This window comes from Neomonachus schauinslandi, chromosome 7 (assembly GCF_002201575.2).
Source record: "Neomonachus schauinslandi chromosome 7, ASM220157v2, whole genome shotgun sequence".
NCBI lineage: Eukaryota > Metazoa > Chordata > Mammalia > Carnivora > Phocidae > Neomonachus > Neomonachus schauinslandi.
In genome coordinates, this window is record NC_058409.1 from 28,233,417 (window position 1) to 28,257,016 (window position 23,600).

Here is a 23,600-nt window from a genome sequence, read left to right on the forward strand (position 1 = left end):
AAAAAAAAAAAAAAAAAAAAGAAGATAGTAGGAAGGGAAAAATGAAGGGGGGGAAATCAGAGGGGGAGACAACCATGAGAGACTATGGACTCTGACAAACTGAGGGTTCTATAGGGGGAGGAGGGTGGGGGGATGCGTTAGCCTGGTGATGGGTATTAAGGAGGGCACGTTCTACATGGAGCACTGGGTGTTATATGCAAACAATGAATCATGGAACACTACATCAAAAACTAATGATGTAATGTATGGTGATTAACATAACATAATAAAAAAAAAAAAAGCAGCAGCTGGTTACAGACATGGAGGCAGGAAACCTTGGGTTTCAAACTCCGCTGCTGCCCATGGCTCTGTGGGCCTCAGTATACCCAATATGGAGAACGGGGAGAAGGATAGTACAGCTCCTAATAAGAATGCTTTAGATCTCTTCGTTTGCTTCTAGAAAAGACAGCTGAGTAGGTTTGGGAAACTGAGGACTCTGCTTCAGCTGGTGCTGGAATTCAAGGACACCAGCACAACAGGCAGGCTGAGGCCAATAAAGGCTTTGAGGGCACAGCAGTATCTGGAAGTCACACTTCTTTTGAAGAATCAGGAGTCATTGCAAGACTCTTCCTAATCCTGATCCTGCCTCTCCTACAAGCTATTTATCAGTACCGGTGAGCAGGCAACCTTCTCTAATAAAAAGCCAACTTTCCTGCCCAGACTGCAGGGGGCCATGACCAGCAAGCATTTCCAGAGACATTCCCTGGACAACTGACAGCACTTCAAGCCACGGCTGACAGGTTACTACTGCTCCTTGTAGCTCAGGAGTCACAGGGAGCTGGCATTTGAAACTCCTTTAGAGAACGAGAGACAGACGTGAGTGGGCAGGTTTTTGCTGGTTTTGATGTGCAACATGCCACTTGCCCCAGCAGCCCTGATCACCCACTGACATTTCATGGCCTGTCTCCAGTCTCAGGCTTGAGGATCAGACAGTTTACTCCAGAGCTGGACGGAATAATTTGAACAGCACAAGCTGGATCTTCACAAAGACAGAAGCATTGCAAGGAGAACTCTGACTCTCTGCCAGAGCCCCGGGCTGGGTGTTTAGCTAAGCAACTTGGCCAGGGGTGGGGACAGCTTATTTTTCTCAATCACTAAGCTCTCTGCAACCCATTCACTCCCAATCCCAGATGGTTACACAGACCAGCTTCTCGCCATTCTGTCTCAGCCAGAGTCCTTGGGGGCTCCCCTCTCGTCCATGATACTCACTGAGCACCCACTACGCATCGCATCCCGTGCCTGGTGAAGGTGGGGACAGGCACTGTTTCTGTCTCTGGGGCCTCACATTCTTAAGGCAGACACAGAGAAGGTGGCAGTTACAGTAACAAGTGTCCCCCAAGCCAGGCACTGCTGGATGATGTGCTCACCTTCCAGCTTTGGCTACAGGTCTCTTCTTAGACTGTTCTCTCACCTTCCTTCTCCCCCCAGCCCCCAATGTGACAGCCACACAGGCATCCTCTTCCTTCTTCACACACAGCATCCTGCCTTAGAGCCTTGGCCCAGGCTATTTTCTCTGTGTAGAACATTCTACCCTCCACTTTTATTAAAGGACACCTCCTGAGAAAGGACTTCCCTCACCATCCCCTATAAAGCATCCTCTCCCCCCACCCGCTGTCTCTCTCTCTCTCTCTCTCTCTCTCTCTCTCTCTCAGCCCCACTATAACACTTGCCAAAATTTGAAATTGCGTATTTATCTGTTTGGTTACTTATTTATTTCTGTCTACCCTACCAGATTGCAACCACCAGTGAGCTGGAATGGTGTCTGTCTCAGTTCCCACTGTCATGTTCTGCACAGGGCCTAGAACAACTAGAAATGTTCACAAACTGTGTGCTGAACCAGTGAAGGAAGGAGTTTTTCTATAAGGAGTGATGATGGAGTAGGAAGGCAGCTGACTCTGGAAGGCTCCATTAGTAAGGAGAAAGGGTCTGGGGTTTAGTTTTAGCAGGAAGAAGAAAGATAGCCAAGCATTTTAAGAGGGGGAGACACACAAACAGACCTTTATTACAGAATCCTCCCCACCTCTTCTGTCATGCAGAAACGACCTTTGGGGGCAGGGGAAGGGCAGATGGGAGGTAAGGAGATCTATTAGGAGAGGTCTATAAAAACCAAAGTCCTCACTACTTAGTGTGGTCCAGTGACCAGCAGCATGGACACCACCTGAGAACTTGTTAGAAATGCAGAAACTCAGGCCCCACGCAAGACCTGCTATGTTGCAATGGGCATTTTAGCAGAATCTGCAGGTGACTGTTCACATCCCTAGAAGCTGGGCTTTAGGTGGGCTTTAGGTGGCCTCATCTGCCTTTGTGGAATGGGGGCTAGAACAAATTCATGAGTGCCCCCCAAAATCCACAGTTCCAGACGTATTCAGGGTGCCAGCAGCAAGCCCTCCTACTACAAACTATCTCAAACGGATTCCATCAGGGGCCAGGGACAGGAGGGGAAGGGGCAAGGGTGGGTACGCTAAGCTGAGCTGGACTATTTAATCAGGATTTACTGACTGTGACCCTGGGCAGAGAAGCTCTAATTCCCAGGGCAGGTCTGAGGCTGGGGACATAAGGATTCCTGACTCTGGCTACGAAGATGTGTGAACTTTTTTTTATTTCCACTCTAAGTTTCCCCAGCACCTGGCACAGAGTTTGGCACATAAGAAGGGCTCAGATGATATGTGTTGAAAGAATAAACAAACAGTCAAAGAGTGATTATGATGTTGAGGTCCAAAAAGCAGATTACACGGGCCTGAGTACAAGCTAGACATACCTTCTGGCTTCCTGTTTTGTTAAACATATCCCCTTTAGTTAGAAAAATGTGAAAATCTGAGAGGATACAACTCTGCTTTCAGTGAACAAAAATATATCATCTGCGCAACAGAGAATCAGCAGGAAAGCATGGCACAGCCTCAAAATAACCCAAAAAAGCCTCAGGGCACAGCAGGCAGGGAGGGCCCCCCACTAGCCCTGTGGGAGCCCCATGGTGTAAAGGTTAGGATGGTGAGGGGCTCACAGGAAGAGACACTGTCACCTGTGTGTGCAGAGCAGGGAGGACCAAGACAGGACCCAGCCCAAGAACCACCTGGTAGCAGTGCTGCTGAAAGCAACCGTCTTCAGCCCCAGAATCTAAGTGCAAGGGAGCCTCACAGAGACAAGAGGAGGAGAGAAAAAAAGCACTGCAGCTCGAGCTGTGGGAGATGCAAGGCCATGTCCTACAGCAAACTCCAGAGACACCCACAGGCTCAGCTATAGGACTCACATCTGCGGAACCGCTTGCTACCTCACCTCCTCCAGGAAGCCTGCCTGGACTGACTTTAGGATCACACGCCACCCTCAGAAACCATCCTTTCCCCATAGTCCTTGATCACTCCAGTTCCATGGGAGGTAACATTTGTATCCTGTCTCTTCGGCTAGAGAGTCTATTCATGCGGCAGCCTCTTGAGGGTGAGGCCCAGAGCCCATCGAGAGTCACGGGCCCTCGTGCTAGCACAGAGACTTGTGAGAACACGCAGACATGGGATATTCTCGATGACAAAAAAAAAAAAAAAAAAAAAACGGAGATGACTGACCTTGGAAGTATAGGTGTGGCCATCGGAGCCGCAGACCATGGCTGACTGGGCCGCAGGGCAGGGCTTGCACTTCACCAGATTCGAGGGTCCGACCCAGTGTTTGTGGGCCACGCTCCCCTTCTTTTGCCTAAGGATGGAAAGAGAGGGGATAAGTTCACTGAAGCTCCGGTCCCCACGGGTCTCACCTGCAAGCTGCCTGGACGAAAGCCCAATCAATCAACAACAGGGCTGGTCACACAGCCAGGCTCATCCTGGAGGCCTTTGCGAGTTTGTTCCCGTTTGTTCCAACACTAACAGGGACAAGAGAGTCTCCTCCAAAAGCCCCGGTTCTTCCACCCACCAGATGCGACCAGGAGAAATAACGGAAAACATGACTTGGTGACACGGAAAGACATTCACAGCACATTAAAAGAAACAACGAGGGAGCGGCCGCACCAGCTCCCCGAGCCCCCAGTCCAGGGTGTGGCATGTCCGGGGCACCCGGGCACAGCACCCCGGAGTTTGCACTCCTCCGGGGTTGATGGGCAGCCTTCCCACCGGGCTGACACACACACAACTCAGATAGCAGTTGAGACAGAAACACATCTCCCAACACAACCAAATGACTTTATCACAGCTGTGGAAAACGATCTCTGGATACATTTTGAAGCAATTGCAGTCCAGCTTCCAATTTGCCATTCTATAGAGGCTCTGATGGGATGTCACTTTAAACTGCTAAAATAATTAGAATTCTACTCTCCCATTCCGGCTCCAGTTTCCCCCATCCTAACCTGTGTCATAATGACAAATGATGCTATTAGGATGGCCTATGTCCACGGAAGGCACCCCACCCATGAATCAGAAGCCACTGAGATAAAGGCCTGCAGTGACTGCGCCCTTCCTCTCGTCACCCAGCTGCTCCCCCCACAAAGCAGGGGGAGGGACTCTCACGGCCATGGGGCGAGCTCCAGCAGGAGGATGGGCCGTCTGGATCCACCAGGTGATCATGGGGCCCTGCCAGCGTTTTTCCCTTGCAGTGCTGCCTGGTGGTTAACCTCTGGGCTCTGGAGTCAGAAGACATCAAGTACAAATCTCAGCTCCGCCACTTACTCACTATGTGATCTTGGCAGGATATGTAACCCTGGAACTGTAAGTAAGCCTCAGTTTCCTCATCTGTAAAATGGGGGGGGGAAGCAGAATCTACTTCAAGCCAGTGGCATGAGGATTAAATGAGCTGATGCATGTATTTGGTCTAATGCCTAGACACCAGAAAGCCATAAAAATGTCAGCTGTCGCTATAATTCTTATTTGCCCCAATAATATAATGGGGTATAGAGGATGAAATTACCACTGCCAGAGAAATGTGACTTCATTCCAAGGCCCAAGACTTGGAATGGCATTTAACTCTCCGGAAGAACTCATGGGGCCACAGAAGGAAAGCTTTTCTACTAGTTACAGAATAAATCTCCAGCTCCATATGAATTTGGATTTGGAGTCTGAGGTGACCCACACTCTTCCAGGAAAACGATCTAGGAAGAGTACCCCCCAACCTGGTTTTTATCCTACCTTCAACCTTCCCTAGCCATATAGGGGAGGCAGTCCAAGGAGGAAGGTCTGTTTGGGAAACTACCTTTAAGATTGACCATGTACCCACAGCACAACCTTTAGGGCCATGAGGGGATGCCAGGCTGGCAGGGCCAGAGGGCTGGGCCTGTCTGACCAATGAAGTGAAAAAGAAGGTCCCACAAGGACACCATGAGATCACCTAGTCCAGCTTGCTCATCTTACGAATGGTGAGAAGTGAAGCCCAAGTTGGGTAAGAGCCTTGCCCGAAGTCAGGAAGACAATCAGTGGCTAGGACTAGGATTACGATGACATTGAGGCAGCTGCACAGTGACCAAGGATGAATCTCTCTTCTTCAGCCCCTGTCAGCCCCACCTAGATTACTAACTTAAAACTTCTTTGGGGGCACCTACGTGTTTGTCAGGGGTGGTCCTCTCTCTAATGCCTCCCTGCTTCCGTAACAGCTGCTCACCTTGTCCTGGCCTTTCTGTCTGAAATAAAAACATCTCCATTCCTAAATCACATGGACATGAAGTCTCCTAGGATCCTTTGCCAAACATACCTGACTCCTTCAAGGTCTGCTCCAGACTAGAGAAGAAGGGAGGATGGGTGATGGGACTCCATGCAGCGGCCAAGCGGGCTGTCAGCACGGGGTGAATCTGAGAGTCCACGATCCCTTCGGCAGAACGCCACACATTTATCATCATTCACGTGGCAGACTGACATTGATAATGAATCCACAAATACAGGGAGCAGTTCTGGCATCTGGCAACCCCTCTCCTGGATCAGTCCCCAGGGTTCATGGCCAATGCTGAAGCAATTCTTGTTATGAGTTCCCAGAAAGAGGCTATAAAGCCCAAAGAGTGGGCAGCTTTGCTACAGCAGATATAACCACGTACAATGACGCCCCAGAGGAAAGAAGGGGCTGAACCAAAGGGAGAGTAGGGAGAAGTGAACACCGAGCCAACGACTTTGAGGAAGAAATGGAATCACCTATCAAAAACCAGTTAATGACAGGCCATCCCTACCCCTGGACATTGAACTTCACTATTAAACTAAGTTCATCATGAGGACACAAAGAGATGAGGCTGGCTGATGCTTGCTAGCAGGCCGGGGGCATCATGGAGGCTCCCTCGATCCCCGGGGGGGTGAGTGGGTGGGTCGCTATGTGCTGACCACCGCAGCGCTCACTCAGAAGTTCATCACAAAATCACAGACTGTCAGAACAAGAAAATACCTTAAAACGAATTTAGTCCAACAAGTCTACTTTATAATAAATGAGGAAGGAGACACAGATGGGATGTGACTTGGCCAGTGTCACACAGAAATACAGCAAAGCTACCTCACATGCATTTGTCAAAATGAAGTTATTCTGGAAACGGCGACACCGCTCTGGGACCATTTTAATTCCTATTTTGGCATCTGTATTTTCATCATCAGGGGGCAATTTTATAAATAAGACTCCTCTGAAACATTGTCCCTGGCTCTGCACCTGCAAAGGAGCAAGCTGAGCATACCCAGCGTCGGGCGGTCATGGAGGCACCATGTCTGACCTCTCTCTCGTAGGATGCCTTGGGGACTAGAGGTAAAAAGGCCAACCCAATCTCAATGTTCACAGGCCTACCTGTCACACTGGAGCAAACTCAGATGTTCCTTACCTCACTAGGACTCTGGTGGACATGGCACCCAAACCTATGGTCTCCGTCCGGGGACAAATTATATAAAGTTATGTTGCAAGTTTATGTGATCCCATGGAGGCAGAACTTCCTTGGCTACTGTGTGTATTTCAATCCCCACAATTCACCCAAACCCTAAAACTTAACCCATCCAGTCAAGGCAAGGGACTAAGTATTCGGACTATAAGGTATTTCACTTCTTAAGTCCAAGAATGAAATCCTATGAAGGAGTCTTGATGGAAATGCTATACCCAATGCCACAGACATTCATCACCTGGCATGACACAAGCAATTTAATCTGGGAAGCAGGTCCTGCCAGCCTTTCAATTGGCCATGAAGCCCTAATTCCACCCTGAGCTGGCTGGTGCTAGGGGCAGCCACACCTCCTACCCTACTGACAACACCATAAAGAAAATCCCAACCTACAAGCAACCCAGAAAGGACAGCACACAGATACCTGGCAGGTCATGGGCACTTCTTTTTCTCTTGTGCTTAACTGCTTATTCTCAATCTTTTTTTTTTTTTTAAGTTTACCAAAATTCCCAGCATTTATGTTTCTGAAGCAGAAAGATGATTCTTAAGTACAAATCTGATGACATGACTCCCATACTTAAAACCTCCCTCTTCCCACCCCCCTCCCGGGGCACAGGCTGACCTCCTAGTTTTGGTATTACATTGACTGAGCCCTACCTTTGCAGGGTCAGTGCCTGCTTCCCACCCCGACACATACACACACACACACACACACACACGCAGACACACACACACACGGACCACCACCACCAAGTGTTTTTACTCCAGCCACCCTCTGCTGCCCAACAACAATCTCTGTGCACCTCTACCACCATGTGGATTTTTTCCTCCATCTGATGCATCTTCATTCCCATCCACATTGCTCCCCTCCATTTTCTCTGCCTCCTAAGGCGAAATTCTACAAGCCCCGGTTCAGTACCTGCCTCCCGCAGTAAGTCTCCTGGGGCCCCTCCACAGGCAGTCCGGCCGCATGCCCATGCCGCCGTGGTCCTGTGATCACTTCCGGTCAGGCTCCCGCCTAGTCTCCCAGTGAGAACCTTGCTTTGACTTGACCAAATGTAAGTGGCTACGATTATTCCGATAGGGTATAGGACATGGGGTAGACTCAGGCTAAAAGCCTTGGAGCCCATCCTGGACACCTCCCCTTCATGCCCTCACCACTTTCCCGCATCACTCGGTCCTCCTGCTCCAACTCCAGCCAGCCCTATGAGCCTCCTCCATGTTCCTTGTATGAGCCATGCAAATGCAAGTCTACATGACTGCACAAAGACTTTCTGCCTTCATGGTAAATGTGTGTCCCTCGTTCCAGCTTCAATCAACTGCCTTTCAAGACGTCGCTCCTGAACCTGTGAGCCCGACCTCAAGGAGACTAATCATGACATTATTTGTGCCAACATTACATCTGGTTCAGACTCAGCTGTGACATCCACTGCAGCATAAAGCAGTTCTTTTTGAGTCTATCTTCCTCAGTGTACTGTGCACGCCTAAAGGGTAGACTGGCTGTCACCATTTTTGTGCTCCCGGGGCTTGGAAACACAGTCAATCCTCAACACATGAGTTTGTTCAGTGAAAAAGGTGAATCTATTAATCTGGACCTTTAGAACTTCCTCCTTTTATTTCTGGAAATTACCAGCACTAACTAGAAGACAGACCTAGTGTGTGGTTTTAAGCAACAAGAATTCAAACTTGAAAAAACAACAATTAGCAAAAATTTTCTAAAGCCAACTGAGAAGTGGGTGGAGGGAACTCTGCTCTGCACGTCAGGGCTGAAGGCTCCTCCTGTTCCAGAGGTCAGACTGCTTCCCAAGCTGGGTAAGGACCTCTGACGCAGTGGCTCCAAATTCCCAGCAGATACTAATTTTTAGGATTTAGGAACGAGAAATCAGAATTCTTAGGAATCCTCAAGAATTGCTAAAAGAGTAAGTTTTTCTACATTCTTCACAATATTTACATGTTTTTTAAAAAAACAGGAAATATTAAGTTTAATAATATTATAAAGAAATAATAGCCTGAAGTGAAATAATAGCCTGAAGTGAAAATTCAAACAACGGAAATTATCAGCACTCATTATTGGGTATACTCAAATGATGGGACCCTTCCAGCAAAGGGAACAGCACAGCACAGAATCTCATGTCAATAGTCTCAATTTCAAGACTTACACTGTTCCAAAATGATTCTTTGGAACACCACTCAGAGGATTTCTCTTCAGTATAGTATGTAAATAAATGTATTAGCATTCATATTATATACAAGAGCAACTCACACTCTTGCAAGAGGGCAGCAGCTACAAGCGAGACCGACCAGACGGTGACCACTCTTTCCAACACGTTCCCGTCCTAAGTTCCTGGAAATGCCAACCTTAACCTTCAAGTCCACACACCAGGAATGTCTTGCTCTTGTTTCCCACTGGACCCTGCCACTCCTCACTCAGATGTCCCCACCCTCACCAATCAAGGCAAGGCCCCTCTCCTGCCAATTCCCCACAGTTGACTCAACGAGGTCTTTGATGACATCAGTTCACTTGGCCATGACCAGAGGAGGACCATAGCCAAGACCTAAGGCAAAACAGTGGCAGGACAGACACTTTCGGAATAATTTTCTCGGTGACAGATGGGCAGGTATACGTTTCTTGACATCGATCCTGCATGATGAAATTCAACAATCTAGGTCCAAAAAAAATTTAAGGGTATACTGGGGGCGGGGGCTGCTAAGAGCCTATACAGCATTGTTGACTTAATTTTCTTTTGGTTATTGAAAAAAGGCCCTTCATTGTATAGCACCCCGGTATTCTAACAGGTGCATAACTTTAGATAAAATTGCTTTACTCTGTGTGAACAGCTGGTCAAAGAGTAAAGCAAGTCCAGATAGTAAGTGACAGTAGCTAGCAGGACTTGAGTAGTTTTGTGGGACAACCACCTGCCTGTCTAAGGGCCCTGAACACATCTCCCTGACTCCTCCTACCCCATGACCCTCTGACAGTGGATACTGTCATTAACCCATTATACAGAAGGGAGAAACTGAGGCTTATGGAACAGCCAGTCACAGTCCCAGGACCTTTTCTTCTGTCCTGTGTCTGTTTTCCCATCAGCTCTCTAAAGCAGACCTGTCAGCTCAGAGCCATGGAGAACCCACCCAAGAAGGGCCCGTTTCCAGCGATCCCAGTGTTTGTCGGCTGGTAGCCAGCATCACAAGCATTGTATTCTCTTGTTAATACCAAACTGCCCATTCAAAAACAACACTGAATTTGTTTGCAAAATCTGAACTAATTGCTTCTAAAACAAGGATGGAAGATACTCAGAGAGCTAACAGTGCTGGCTATTTTGAACCAGAGACAAAATAATGAATGTTAATTGAAATGAAAAACATGTTAACCACTGGAATAATCTGTCATGTAAAATGATGCTATAATTCCTCCGTTGTTAGGGTTATTCAAGTCATTACATGAAGTCATAAAATTACACAGGAAGAGCATAATGGCCTGTGTCATTTGCAAAAGCTGCTTTGATGACAGAGACAGGCTCTCACGTCAGACACTCTCCATCCTGGTATCCATGGACTCATAAGTCTCTATCCTCTTCCAAAGGAAGAAGATGACAGATGCAAGATCCTGTCCCAAGAGAGTCCAGTTTTCCTAATGAACAGATGTCCATTAGAGAAGAGAGGAAGAGCTCTCAGTGTGCATGCAGTCACTAGGGTGTGCCTAGGGGTACCCTAAGTGCTACTGGGCACCCACGTGGTACAAAGACGTGCTGCTTACAAATGCTTGAAATTTAAAAGGGCAAATACATAATAATAGCAGCTATACATTTAGTGAGGACTTACTATTCTCCTGATACTATTATTATTACTACCAACAGTAATTAACATGTTTTAAGCTCTCAAGTTCCAGGCATTGTCTTAAGCCCTTTACTCAGTGATGTTTCTCATTTACTCCTCCCCAAGGCTTCTCCCCACTGGAGTTGACCCAGGTAAGGTCGGTGAAGCTCATGATATACTCCACGTCACGGCTCAAACACCTCAAGCCCCGGAATAAGGAGAGAGCCATCGGTTCACAGGCATGCTTCCAAACCATTATCAACAAGGTTTCTAAAGTACCTTCAAATCCATAGAAAAACTATGTGTTTTTACAGTTTTAGAGCAGAATCAGGGCCACCAAAAAATTATGTGCCTGGTATGTCAGCAATTCCAAAAGCAGGATCATCTTCCAGGTATAGGTCAAGGTCAACCTGAGTCTCCATGACCCGCCTGTCACCTGAGCTGTGTCATGGCCGAGGCAGCTGGGGATGCATCTACTCTTCATAGATGAGAAGAGTCAAGAGCCAGATGACAGTTTCCAAAAATACTGTATGCGACTGTGTAAATGAACTCAAGGTAGGGAAGAAGACGAGGAAGGCCTGAGGGTCTGAGAAAGGGAACCTCTGCTTGGTGACTCGACACGGCTATTGCCCGACAGACAATCATGTGCTGCTCATCTAAGTTGTTCCAAATCTAAAAAAATGCATTTTCAGAATTTTTAAAGAATGCAGGTTGCCAAATCCACACCTGACTGTGTCTCCCATGTCTCCAGTTGTGTTTAAAGAAGCTAGGGTAGTTTAGGGGGGCCTGAGTGGCTCAGTCAGTTAAGCATCTGCCTTCAGCTCAGGTCATATTCCCGGGGTCCTGGGTTCGAGCCCCGCATCGGGCTCTCTGCTCAGCAGGGAGTCTGCTTCTCCCTCTCCCACTCCCCCTGCTTCTGCTCTGTCTCTCTCTCTGCTGGGAAAAAGGGGACTTAGTTCACCTAAATAAAGGTGACCGGGCCTCAAAGGTTTCAGGGGAGACTGAGGGGTCAGATCACTGTATCTGAACTAAATTTCCAAATTATGTTGAGCATTTGTTCAAGGAAAGCTATCAAAACTGAAGGTATAAACATCCTAAACGCAGCTAGGATTCTAAACACAATCTTTACTTTTTCACTAAACACTTAGTAAATACCTGCTATGTGCCAGAAATTGGGCAAAGAATCCAAAGCCGATGCTAGCCCTGTAACTGACAGACTGCTCTCACACACATCACATGTCACCACTATTACTAAAGGGTAATGATCATATTTAATTACTCTGAACGTCTGCATTGATGTGAGGTAGGTGTTGCCTTAACTTCTTTATTCTTACATCTTGAGATGCTGAAGATTCTCACAGACTGCTACCTTGTCCAAGAACATCTCTACGGAGCAAGCAATGTGCCGTCCATTTCGGAAACACCCCCCCCCCCCCCCCCCCGCCAGCCATTCTCCATTTACGAGTGTCAGAAGCCATGTGTGTGGTCAAAAGTGCACAAAGGGCAGGAAGAAAAGGAACTTGCCAGATGACACAGACATTTCTAGACCTTACTTGCAATCAACGTTCCCTTATACTTGAAACTGAATATCTATGTCCAGGGATCCTTGTCAAACCTACTTTTAGCCAAGAACATGCTCTCAGTGTTTCCTGACCAGATCAGGAAGATTAGCAGGCTGATATGTAAATTCTACTAACTGCGGGTTGGAGACTCTGGTCTGCAGTCACCTCCTATTAAGAGAGTGATAGAGCTCGGCCAGGGGTAGCAAGGGGCTCTGGGAGGCAGGGACAGTGGGGTTTGAAATCAGAGTTCAGCTTGGTACACGAATGTGGCCGTGGAGACCTATAAGCATCAACAGTCCGCATGCATGGATGGACACACATACATACACACACACACACACACAACCCAACTAAGATTTTGCTTTGTGAAGGAAAACGCCAAGCCTGCAGTGTAATGGCAAGCTATTAGGAAAATATAAGTGAACGGTTGAGCTTTCTTTATTTCCGTAGGATAGTGGATAGTGAAGTACTCAGTCTTAAAAAATCTATTTCTTCCTAAAAGGGGGCAGCAAAGAAATTGTGACTATTACCCACTGACCTTCGGCATCCCTGTTTGATGTCTCATTTTACTGCTCTTCTTTGTGCGATGGCCCAAAAAAGAGAGGTCCCCTTCCAGCCCTGAGATCTTAGTGGAAATTGTTAGCAATGGACACACTAATTGGGAAAAATCAAATGATGAGCAAGCAAGCCCAAGGCCGAGAATTTCATCTGGCTTCCCTCCTTGAGCATTCATAATCTTGACCCTTTGCAGGAAGAACTGAGGGTGCTGTTTGTAAGCTCAGGTGTGCAGACAAGGGTGCAATTCCAGACAAGGTGCAGACAAGACAACTCCACCATCAGCTCTGCTGCTATCATCTTAGAAAACATGGGCTGGCATTCCTGGGGGGAGAGTTCATGACTGTGGGCATGTGTCTGAGAGAAAGGATTCTCATATTTGTTTTCTAGTCACCAGCAACAAAGCACCCTGTCCTGAGACGGCCATGTATGATCTACCTTGGGAAGAACAAGCTAGTGAAATGAAACAGAAGTGGGGAAACAGTACGACATCGGGGACGCTGCGGTTTGCAGGACAGGCCAGAGACAGGAAGCTGACGGGCACGTGGTATTGGAGGAGCTGGACACCATCATGCACACACCATCCACAGCCGGCCATGCCCCCAAAGCACTGCAGGAGGCAGAAAGAGCCCCATCAGCACCGTAACTTTGCCCCTGATCTGGAAGCTTTCTTCACCTTGTCACAGTAAAGAAGCTGGAGCCTTGACAAGGCTCTGTGGCCTTCACTGGTGGGGAATTTTCTGGAAATGTGGCCAGGAACTAAGGCTAACTCCACGGTCCTGGGTCTTTTCGAACTCTTATCTTCCGCTGCCACGATCCTCCCACCCTTCTGCAAGCGTCCACTCACACACCACCTCGCCCTGAGGCTATCTCTGACGTCCCACCCACTGTGTTCTGAGTCCCCTGGATGTGCCCTGCAGCTCTTCATCACCAGTCACTCTAGCTATACTCAGTCAGGTTCCCAGCCGATCCCACGTACAGACGCGATGCTCCAGAATGTGCTGGCACAGGGAATGATAAATCCACAGGTCCCAATGCTATTCAAGAGCAGAACCTGGACCAATGTGCAGAAGCTACCAACAGAAAATCCATTCAAGTCACTGTAAGGAAGACACCTCACACCGTGAGTGAGAGCTGTACAGAGACAGAGTGTCTGTCTAGAGAAGGCTGGGGAAGGAGGCTCCCAATACCACAAGAGTTCAGGCAGGGGTCACCTAGAGGAAAGGGATTCTCCAGAAGGCACACCATGATTGGCCCATAAGCATTCTTCTATGACCAGACAGTGAGGAGGTTGTTTCCATTTCTATGATTCTGTAGTCAAGTGCACTGAACACTCTTGTATACAAATCTTAATGTGCATCTCTATTTCCATGAGATAGATTTTCCAAAGTGGAATCATGGGGTCAATGAGGCCAAAATGCCCACCAGAAATGGTGAACCAATTTACACTCCCATCAACAGCACCTTGCCAGGACCATTACCCCAACCCTCCACTCTGCCCTTATCTACCAAGTATCACTCTGATGCCAAGTTGTTTGGACATGCCACCAAAGGTCCAAAAGTAATCAACAGAGTCATTAAGAGCAACAATCCAACTTTGCCCCATAACACCAGATGAAATAATGGCACAGGGAGAACTGGTAAAGTTGGAGAGTGGGTAGATTAGCAGGGAATCAAATGTCACCCCAATGTGGTCCAATCAGTTGGCAGGTGCACTGTGGGCTCACACTGGAGGCCCAAGGACCTCCCAGTGGTAGGGAGCTCATTGCCCAGCCCCTGTGCATCAGGCCTCTCCCCAGCTCAGAGAAGGACCCAAGAGAACAGTGCCTGCTGCCTCACTGGGCTATCTCCTGGCTGAGCAGGCAACATGGGCTGCAAGCAGCCCTTCTTGTTCTGGAAGGCAGGAAGGGCCAGTCCCATAGATCAAGAGAGAGAGGAGTCAGACTTCACAGAGAAGAGATTCTGGAGCCTGCCAGACTCCTGGATGAAGAGGACGAATTGAGGCTGGTCTCAGGGGAGCTGCGGGGGAGACGTGCCAATCTCAGGGGCCCTGCTCATGGAGGCTGCCAGAGTGGATGCCCAGCACATGTCCCTTCCTTCCTGCAGGCAGATTCAAAGGCCCTCCTGTAGCACTCTGAAGAACAGACCTCCAGCTCTGAGAGATTCGAGGGGTCAATGAGACAGATGACACCTTATCCCCTCCAAGACCAAGCCTGTACCTCCAGAGGGCAGCGGACCTTTAGCTGTGTCCAGCCACTGAGCAGAGAGTGAAGGCGAGCAAAGAGGCAGGGTGCCCCAGGAACAGGCCACCAGGTGAGGACAGTGCGGAGTCCGGAGTACATTGCCCCTTCCCAATAATAACAAGACCACTTTCACACCAGACTGACACACTGCTTCCGGCTTCCCTGTGGGGTTTCACAGGAACCATCTGAGCATTTTCCTGGATGGTCAAGAGTATGGTTGTTCCTACAAAGGGAAATGGGATATACCCCGCCCTCATATGAACAGCCCTGACGTGACTTGGAGCATTGCTCTGTGACTCGCTGACCTCTCAGAGCTCCTAATTAAAGACACCAGCCTGGCCCTGAATCTCCAGCTTCTTTCTAGAATTAAGTGACTCATTCATCCCTTCAATATGTCCTGAACATGTGCCAAGACCTGAGCTTATGCCCCAGAGGGAGTGTGGGCAGTGCAAGTAAGGGGGACTAGCCTAACAAGGAGCAAGGGCGTGCTCTGCCAGGAGGGAACTTACCAATCATGACAACTGATACCATCCAGAACGTTAACAAGAGCAGGGCCCTTGCATGTGTGACCTCGTGTAGGCCTGAGCAACTCTGCAAGGTCTGCAAGGATTATTCCTCCAACTAGATGTTCACCGAGGAACTGGAGACTCAGACAGAAGACTAACTTTAATTGAGCACCTACTATGTGCCAGCACTATGTCTACTGCTTCTTTACCACAAGGCCATGGGCTAGTGTGAAAGTCGGCATTTAGAAAGGAAATGGAGATTTAGTGTAGGAAAGCGTCTCGAGGGCAGAGTGGCCCTTACAGAGCAGATGGGCTTCGGGGCAGCCTTGCCCTGGCCCCCCCAGCTCTGCTGTGCACCAGCTGTGTGGCACTGAGCAAGTCCCAATGTGTGTGGGCCACACTGTGCTCACATGCTCTTACACCACTAGCAATGCTAGTGAATACCACTAGTGAATGCTGCCCCTTCTCTGTCTTCCACCCTTGTCCCAACCCCACTGCAGCTGGAAATGGTTGCCTGCTTCTTGGAACCTTAACTTTATTCCATTGCATTTTTTAAAATTTTCTGGCTTTGATTATATACAATCTTTGTCTCTAATCTCCTCCCAGGCCACAAGCTTCAATGAGATCTGCAGGATCTTCACGTGAATGCACACAGACACCCAGGGCCTCTGGCTCCTTTCACAAAGCACACGGTGTGGCTTAAAAAAAAAAAATAAGAACGCAGGGGCACCTGGGTGGCTCAGTCAGTTAAGCATCTGCCTTCGGCTCGGGTCACGAACCCGGGGTCCTGGGATCGAGCCCCGCATCGGGCTCCCTGCTCGGCGGGAAGCCTGCTTCTCCCTCTCCCACGCCCCCTGCTTGTGTTCCCTCTCTCGCTGTGCCTCTCTCTGTCAAATAAATAAATAAAATCTTGAAAAAAATAATGCAAGAAAACCCAGGCCATCCTAAGGCACAGAATTCTGTCACTCTCCTATGTAAAGCCACACAAGATGTCCCTTCTCAAGGGGCCTGAGAGCCAAACGTGTCCCATGGCCTTCAAGGCTCTGAAGGCTCTGGCCCGGCCGCCCCTTCCATTCACAGGCAGCCACGAACCCCTCCATCACCACCTTCCTGCGGCACAGGCCTCCCTCCTCTTCTTTCCTTTAGACCCCAAATCCCGTCCCCTTCCCTGACTCAGGACCTTTGCAAAGGCTGTTCCCTCTTCTGAGAACACTTCTCCCTGCTCTTGGCCCAGCTGGCACCTCTCACCTTTCACCTCCCCAACGTGCCCCCCCCCCACTAACCCCCGTTCAACCAACTAAAGGATTCTGTTAGGACACCCTGCTCTTATCCTGCCTAGCGCTTATGACAGTTTATTAGATACTTAATTTCTTTTTTATCTCTTTTTTCCTGTAGACTTCGCTCTTCGCAAGGCGAGATCATGCCCCTTCATCACATTCCAAACACACAGCAGGGTCTGGCAAATGGAAGGCTCCATAAATATTTGTTAAATCAAGAAATTATCACAGACTCCAACTTAGTGGATTCTGAATTAAGGACCTTTAACCCAGCATCCCTGGTGTATGTGAGCTGTTTTCTGAGGGCTAGTGCTGCCAAAATTATAACAGGAGAGACTCGAGTCCTAAAGCCCTTTATCAGTCTTGCTGTATTCAAGGATGGCCTCCCCTAGCATCTCCCAAGAGGAAGACTCGAATTCCAGGCTGGACCAGAGCCCTGTCATCTTGCCCTGCACTTGGGAATTACTCATCGCCACAGGATGTTGGAGCCGGGGCTTCCTCTCTCCCACCAGGTAATAATGAAAAGTGCTGCTCCAAGTTTAGTGGAAAGGCAGCACACTAGCATGTCCAGCTGTGGCAAGATCACGGACAGCCAGGCAGGCTGGAAGGAGGGCCTTTCCCAACCCAGTAATAGAGCCGCATCCGTTTCAGCGTGCCCATTAAAAACATCATTTAAGAGAGTGCCTTGGAAAGGTACCAAAGTCCCCAAACTAATTAACTTTCATCTCTCCTGTCCCTCTGTGCATGGAGGGCCTCACCCTCTGCCCACCATCTCCATGAGGAACATTAAAGACAGGACATTAGCCTGAGAACATTCTATTTAAAACAAAAGAACTTCCAAAGATAGCCCTGGATGCCCATCTAAATCATCCTGAGTCCATTTTCTGGCCCCAGAAGCTGCATGGTCAATGCCCCCAGATGGGCCCTACTAAGGTGTCCAATACCCATAAAGAATGTCTTTCATGGTTCATGGGTTGAATTAATCTGATATAAAATGTCTAAACTGAAAACCTGCGAGTTGGGATCTTGATGCGTTTCAGCAGAAAAGCAAGCAGGCCACAGCAAATTTATTAATAACAAAGGAAAAGGAAAGAGAATTCAGAAAAGTAAAGCAGAAGCTAATCTAAGTGGGAAAATTCAATCTGACCCCTTTTGTAAAAGAAGATGATGTGTTTTGTGAGGGGGGACCACATAGGCTTTGCCGCCCCCCTGCCGCCCCCACCCCGGGATACCTGGATCCTCCTCTCTCTGGATGCTATAAAGGGCCCCCAGAATGCATGGGCAAAGGAACATCGTCAGTGAGTCGCAGAGGGGCTGGAGTTGTCTGTTCCCTAGTGTTTAGGGATGAGCGTGCTAATGTAATGCTTCACACCTGTGTGCTTCCCAGCACGCCCTGAGCCCTGGCGGAAATCACACCTAATGATTGCCTCTTCAAAACCTGCACACCCACCTCAACCTCCTCTTTCTAATCCATTTAAATCTGATGCATGAAATCTGCCTCTCTGTCCGTTTCTTAATGGGCAAGGACAGCAATCAACAGAGCCACCACCGTCATCCCGGGGAGGACCACGCAGCAGCCGCATGCAGGCTTTGCAACAGACGCAGGCGGAGGAGTCCAGAGGGTGGGGCGAATGTCAGTGCCTGGCCCAGCTCCACACACTCTTGGCTTTCTGGCTTCCCAGCAACTTTGTATCTGGGCACATGCACATTCTGGGAATTTAACGATAAAACCTTTCCAATCTCCTACAGAGAGAACATGGCTCAAAAAAAAAAAAAAAAAAGAAAGAAAGAAAAAAGAGAAAAAGACAACAATCCAATGCATTGGGGTCAACGGGAAATACAAACTGCCCTCTCTGGAAAGGGCATCTCAAGCAGTGCAACCTGGGAGGGAGAGATGAGCATGTGGTCATGGGTGGCGAGGGCCAGAGAGGGGCTCTGGCAGAGCAGAGGCTCTGGTCCCTAAGAATCACACTCAGAAACTGTCCAGCCAGACTCACTGGGAGAGCTCACTCAGTAACTGCCCTCATCTGCCCTCCGTCTTCGGGTATAACCTGTGGGGGCACTGGCAGTAAAGTTTTTAAAAAAGGGTGAGGGGGAAACAAGGCAGGCCAAATTTCGGTCTGGTAAATTTTACCAACAGTCATGATTTTAATGTGTTTATAAAACTCGCCTAGTGAATCTGCCTTACAAAGTAAGATTTGCCTTTCCCTCCGTCCCCTTTGTTCCAAGGGACTAAAAATTCTACACAATTATTCACATCTCCATTATGAATTGCTTTTTACTCTCTGCTGCTCTTGTCGTCAAGCTCGTGTAATCAATATTCTCAATTTCAGAGAGGAAAATAAAGGAACAGAGAAGGCAACTGGCTGGCTTGAGTTACGAAATCTTGCTCACTGAAGTCCCCAGGAGCAGCTAGGTCCTTCCAGGCAGAGGCATACAATACTTCCATTGGAAAAAGAAAAAAAGAAAAAAAAAAAGGCTGTGGTTTAAATAAATATCTCTTATGTTTAAGTGACATGTGGTTTCAATGACAACTTCTGGAAAAACCACCAAGGGGAAAAATGAACCCAGAATGACCGCTTTGGGCACAGAAAAGGAGGAAATGGGTGTCAGTCACGCCCTCACCAACGGCTCTGTTAGTGGCAGGAGTTAGGACAGAAGGGTACCAGCTTGTGCTTATTACCTCTAGGGCCAGGAGCCAGTCGGCAGATTAACTGGGTGACTGGTGGGCTTCAGCACAGATAGAAAAGGCAAACTAGCCAGTGAGAGCTCACACCCATGACTTGTACAGCAGAGGTGGCCGTGTGCCATTCCTCCATTCTGGTTCAAATCTGCCCCTTACGGGCCCTTTGCCAGGAAAGGAGTTACTGACAGGACCTCAATAATCCCATCTGTAAAATGGGGATCATAATGCAGACCTATCTGAATACCGTGAGAAGTCAGCAAGATCTGTTCGGCCAAGTATGTCTAACATGGTAGGTGGTCAAGAAGTGGCATCTCCTGAACCAACCACTCTCCCTTTGTTCGCCTCAGTGACCATGAGTAAAGAGATCACAGTGATGGTTTTCCTGTTTAATAAGGTGGCTGATTTAGAAGTGGGCTCAAACCCAAATCTCAGCTCCATAATTTCCATCAGTGGCCTAGAAACAGCACCAAGCCCTCACCAGCACCCTGCCCGGGCCCAGAGCAGGGAAAAGGAAGATCCCTTGAGGTTAAAAGAGAACACAAGGCAATGCAAGGGCCCCTTGGAGAAGAAGTGTGAGCTCTATAAAGATGAAAACGTAATAAGGAACACAAGCATGATCACACTTTGGTCATTGGCAAGGCCTTGAGTTGTGAAGTACCAGAATGCCATGCAGACGCCCAGGAATCACCCACTTTCCACATGGCCGTGTGTCTTCCAAACCGAGACAGATATGTGTATGTATAATCAAGCCATTCAAACCCCCTGTAGCAGAAGGCAGTGCTTTGTTGTAAAACAAAACTGAGATGAAATAACCATCATCCTTTCAAATATCCTCTGAGAGTTTGGTATTTGAGGCACATTCTGTCATGTACTTCTCTCTGACCTCAAACACTTTGATTCTTTTTTTCCAAGTTCACATAAAAGACAGAAAGCTCTCAGATTGGTCTACAGCACCATGAGCCTGGACTCAATCTGAATTCTTCGCCGGTGCAGAGAATTCGTTGTTATTCCAGATAATTAGGAAGCAGAGATAAAGGGCCATTACGTTAGAGAGGCCTAGCCCACTGGGAAGACTGGCCGCCGGCTCCTTATTTAAAAACAGATTAGTTCCCACTGCTCTCAGAAGGCTTCCAAGGGTACGCTCAGATTAAGTCCCATCCTGACACCCTTTTCCTCCCGTTCACAATACACTTGCAGAATTCAAGAATGCGGCTTGTCTGCAAGGCTTAAAACAAATGCTTCAATTTTCCATTCTCCAAATGAAAATCAATGGCAACAGAGAGGTAAAATCAATGTTCATCGCTCTGTAGGGAGAATCCCACCCCCAGCTCCCGCCCACCCAAAGCAATAAATCAGAACCAGCCATGTTAACTGGCAGCGAAACCCTAAGAGCAGAGCCGTCTGTGGGTTGTATGACTTTCTGTCCATCCCTGTTTCCTGAGAGGGCATTCTCTTTAAGAAAGCCTAAGATGGTAATTCCAAAATCTAAGTCAGGGAGAATAACACATTGTTGCATTAAAAAACTCCTCTTCCCCCAATGAGTTCTTTTGCCAGTGGGATTTTTGGCATCTAACAGAGTATAACTATTTCCCTAAAGATCCATCCTGCATTATCTAGCTTTAAAGAATGCTCCGACACCCCACTGACCTGTTCTCCCAGATAACCAATGATCTGCGTTCTATTAGCACAGATTAGCTTGCATTCTTTAGGATTTCAGGTAAATAGAAATTATAGAGTCTATACTCTTTTCTGGACTATGTCCTTTCACTCAGCAGTTATAATGAAATTTATCCATGCTACTGCATGCATCGATAGCCTATCTCTTTTTATTGCTGAGTAGTAATCCACCGCATGGATGTACCACAATTTGTTTATCCATTCACCTGTTGATGGACCTCTGGGGTTGCTTCCAGCTCTTGGCTATTACAAGTAAAGCGGCTGCGAATATTCATGAGTGAGTCTTTGTAGGACATACGCTTTCATTGCGTAATCCAGATACAAACCTTTTGTTAGACCTGCGTTTTGTAAATATTATCTCTTAGTATGGCTTATCTTTTTATTACTATGTGTTCTGAAGATCAAGTTTTTAATTTTGATGAAATCCAATTTTATTATTATTATTTCTTGCTTTTATAGTTCATGCTTTTTTTGTGCCCTATTTAAGAAATCTCTGTCAGACCCAAGGTTACTACTCCTGCTTTCTTTCCAAAGTTTTATATTCTTAACTCATATTTAGGTCCATTTCAAGTTAATCTTCTGTATACTATGTTATGGCAGTCTACAAAATTTGTATCTACAAAGAGTTGTAGTATCATGAAAATACTCATTTATAAAAATTAACTGAAGAGAGGCCAATACAAATCTTTATATATAGGATAGGCACCACTTGACAATCAAGTTTTAACAGAAACAAACCAATGGATAAAACCCATGACTAGAAAAAAGAATGGAAGGAATGTTTAATTGCTGTTTTTAGCTTGTGCGACCATTGCCTATTTCCTGTTTCTTTTCACTTTTCTGTATTTTCAGTGTTTGCTGTAATAAGCACCAAAGATTGTTATACCAAAAATCAATTAAGATATTTTTAAAAAATCATCTCAGAGGCTTTCCGGCTCCAGGCAGCCTTCACAGGGCTCTTTAATACATAAATGGCCCCTTTGAAGAACCTAAAAGGTGAACACACTACCAAGAACTCACCCTCTCCCCAGCCCGCTCAGTGTGGCTCGACAGTAGGAAGAGATGAAACAAAGAATTTCCAAGAAGAATTCTCCAAAGAGAATGTGAGATTAGCTGAAGCCTCCAGATGAAACCAAATGCAAACCCAAATCCAAATACCAGCCTAATATAGGCGATTTCCAGCCGAGGTAGGCCGGTTGGCCCACTTGGGACCCCACCAAAATGCTGGCCTGTCTGCCCAGACACTCCGCGGTCACAGACGTGAATGTCAAACAGCTTCTCCACTCACTCCCTCTCCATGGGCAAGGAAAGCGAATGCAATACTCTCGCTGATGTGCTCACTGTCCTCTGTCTCAATACACTTGACAAGACAGCCTAAGTCTGCAGCCTCGTGATCAGCCTACGGCCAGCCCAGCCACCGCTCCATGTGTGTGTACTGCTGACGATCTGGCAGGCGGGATTTGCCTCTTGAGCGGCCGCACAGGCCAGACTGGCTGAGGCGATTGCCTACAGATGTTTCACGGAGAGGAAGATTACTTCCCTGATTGATGAATAAATAGAGTTGTCAACACCATCTCCATGGTCAGAGGGGACCCCTGAAGTAGAATGTGGCAGGACAGATGTTTCATCTGGAAAGATGTCCAAGACCCTAAGAAGAGGTGTGTGCTCGGCTGATAAGGCGGGCCGAGTAATTCAGCCTCTGAGAGGGAGCTGGGAGGGCGGGCCCGCAGTCGGAGCCAACACCACTGGTGAGCATCTCTGGCGCAGACCACCTCCCAAATCCTGCTAAGGGAGTGGGCATGCTGTCTCAATCACAGCCTCCTCTTTGGGCTGTTTTTCCAATGAACAAAAGGTCCCTATCATGAGAAATGCAGTCATCTTCTTAGTCCTTACCTGCTATGAATCACAAAGAGGGCAGCAGAAACGACACTGTAATCCTCATGCTAAACCTCACAGCTTCCTCCAGAAGGAAGGAAAAGCAGGCACAGTCCCACTGGGAAGGAGGCAGGGCACCTGGAGGGGGCTACCTTCTTCTCAGGAGCATGCTACTGTGGGTTTTCCTGGCTGACCTTCCAGAATGAATGAGACAGTAACAATAACTATGATCATAATTGTTTTAGCAACTGGAAGGCGAGCCATCACGATGTGATGCTACACTGTATTCCTGACACTTGTGCATCTCACTGAACCCTCACACACAAGAACATGCGTGCACAGAATCCCCGTGCAAGGACTAGCAACACTTATTGCCTGGAAACCCCCTCTTGAAGAGTCACTAGAGGATGTATCCCAATGAAGGGGAAAGAGGAATGGGTAAGTGTTTTCATGAAATCCATTTTGCAGATGAAAATGCACAAATTCAGAAAGGTAAAGTAACTCGCCAGGGTCACAGAGCAAGGAAGCAGCCAGCTTGGGAACAGAGCCCAAATTG

General features: G+C 47.8%; 1 protein-coding gene across 1 annotated transcript in view; it reads right to left on the reverse strand.

Annotated features, from left to right (window-relative positions):
• The window catches only part of SPOCK1 (SPARC (osteonectin), cwcv and kazal like domains proteoglycan 1), a 529,851-nt gene that overhangs the window by 150,987 nt on the left and 355,264 nt on the right, over positions 1-23,600 (reverse strand). Inside the window, exon 4 of the mRNA XM_021701920.1 lies at positions 3,597-3,723. Coding sequence (XP_021557595.1) covers positions 3,597-3,723 — 127 coding nt within the window. The remainder of the gene's footprint in view (positions 1-3,596; positions 3,724-23,600) is intronic.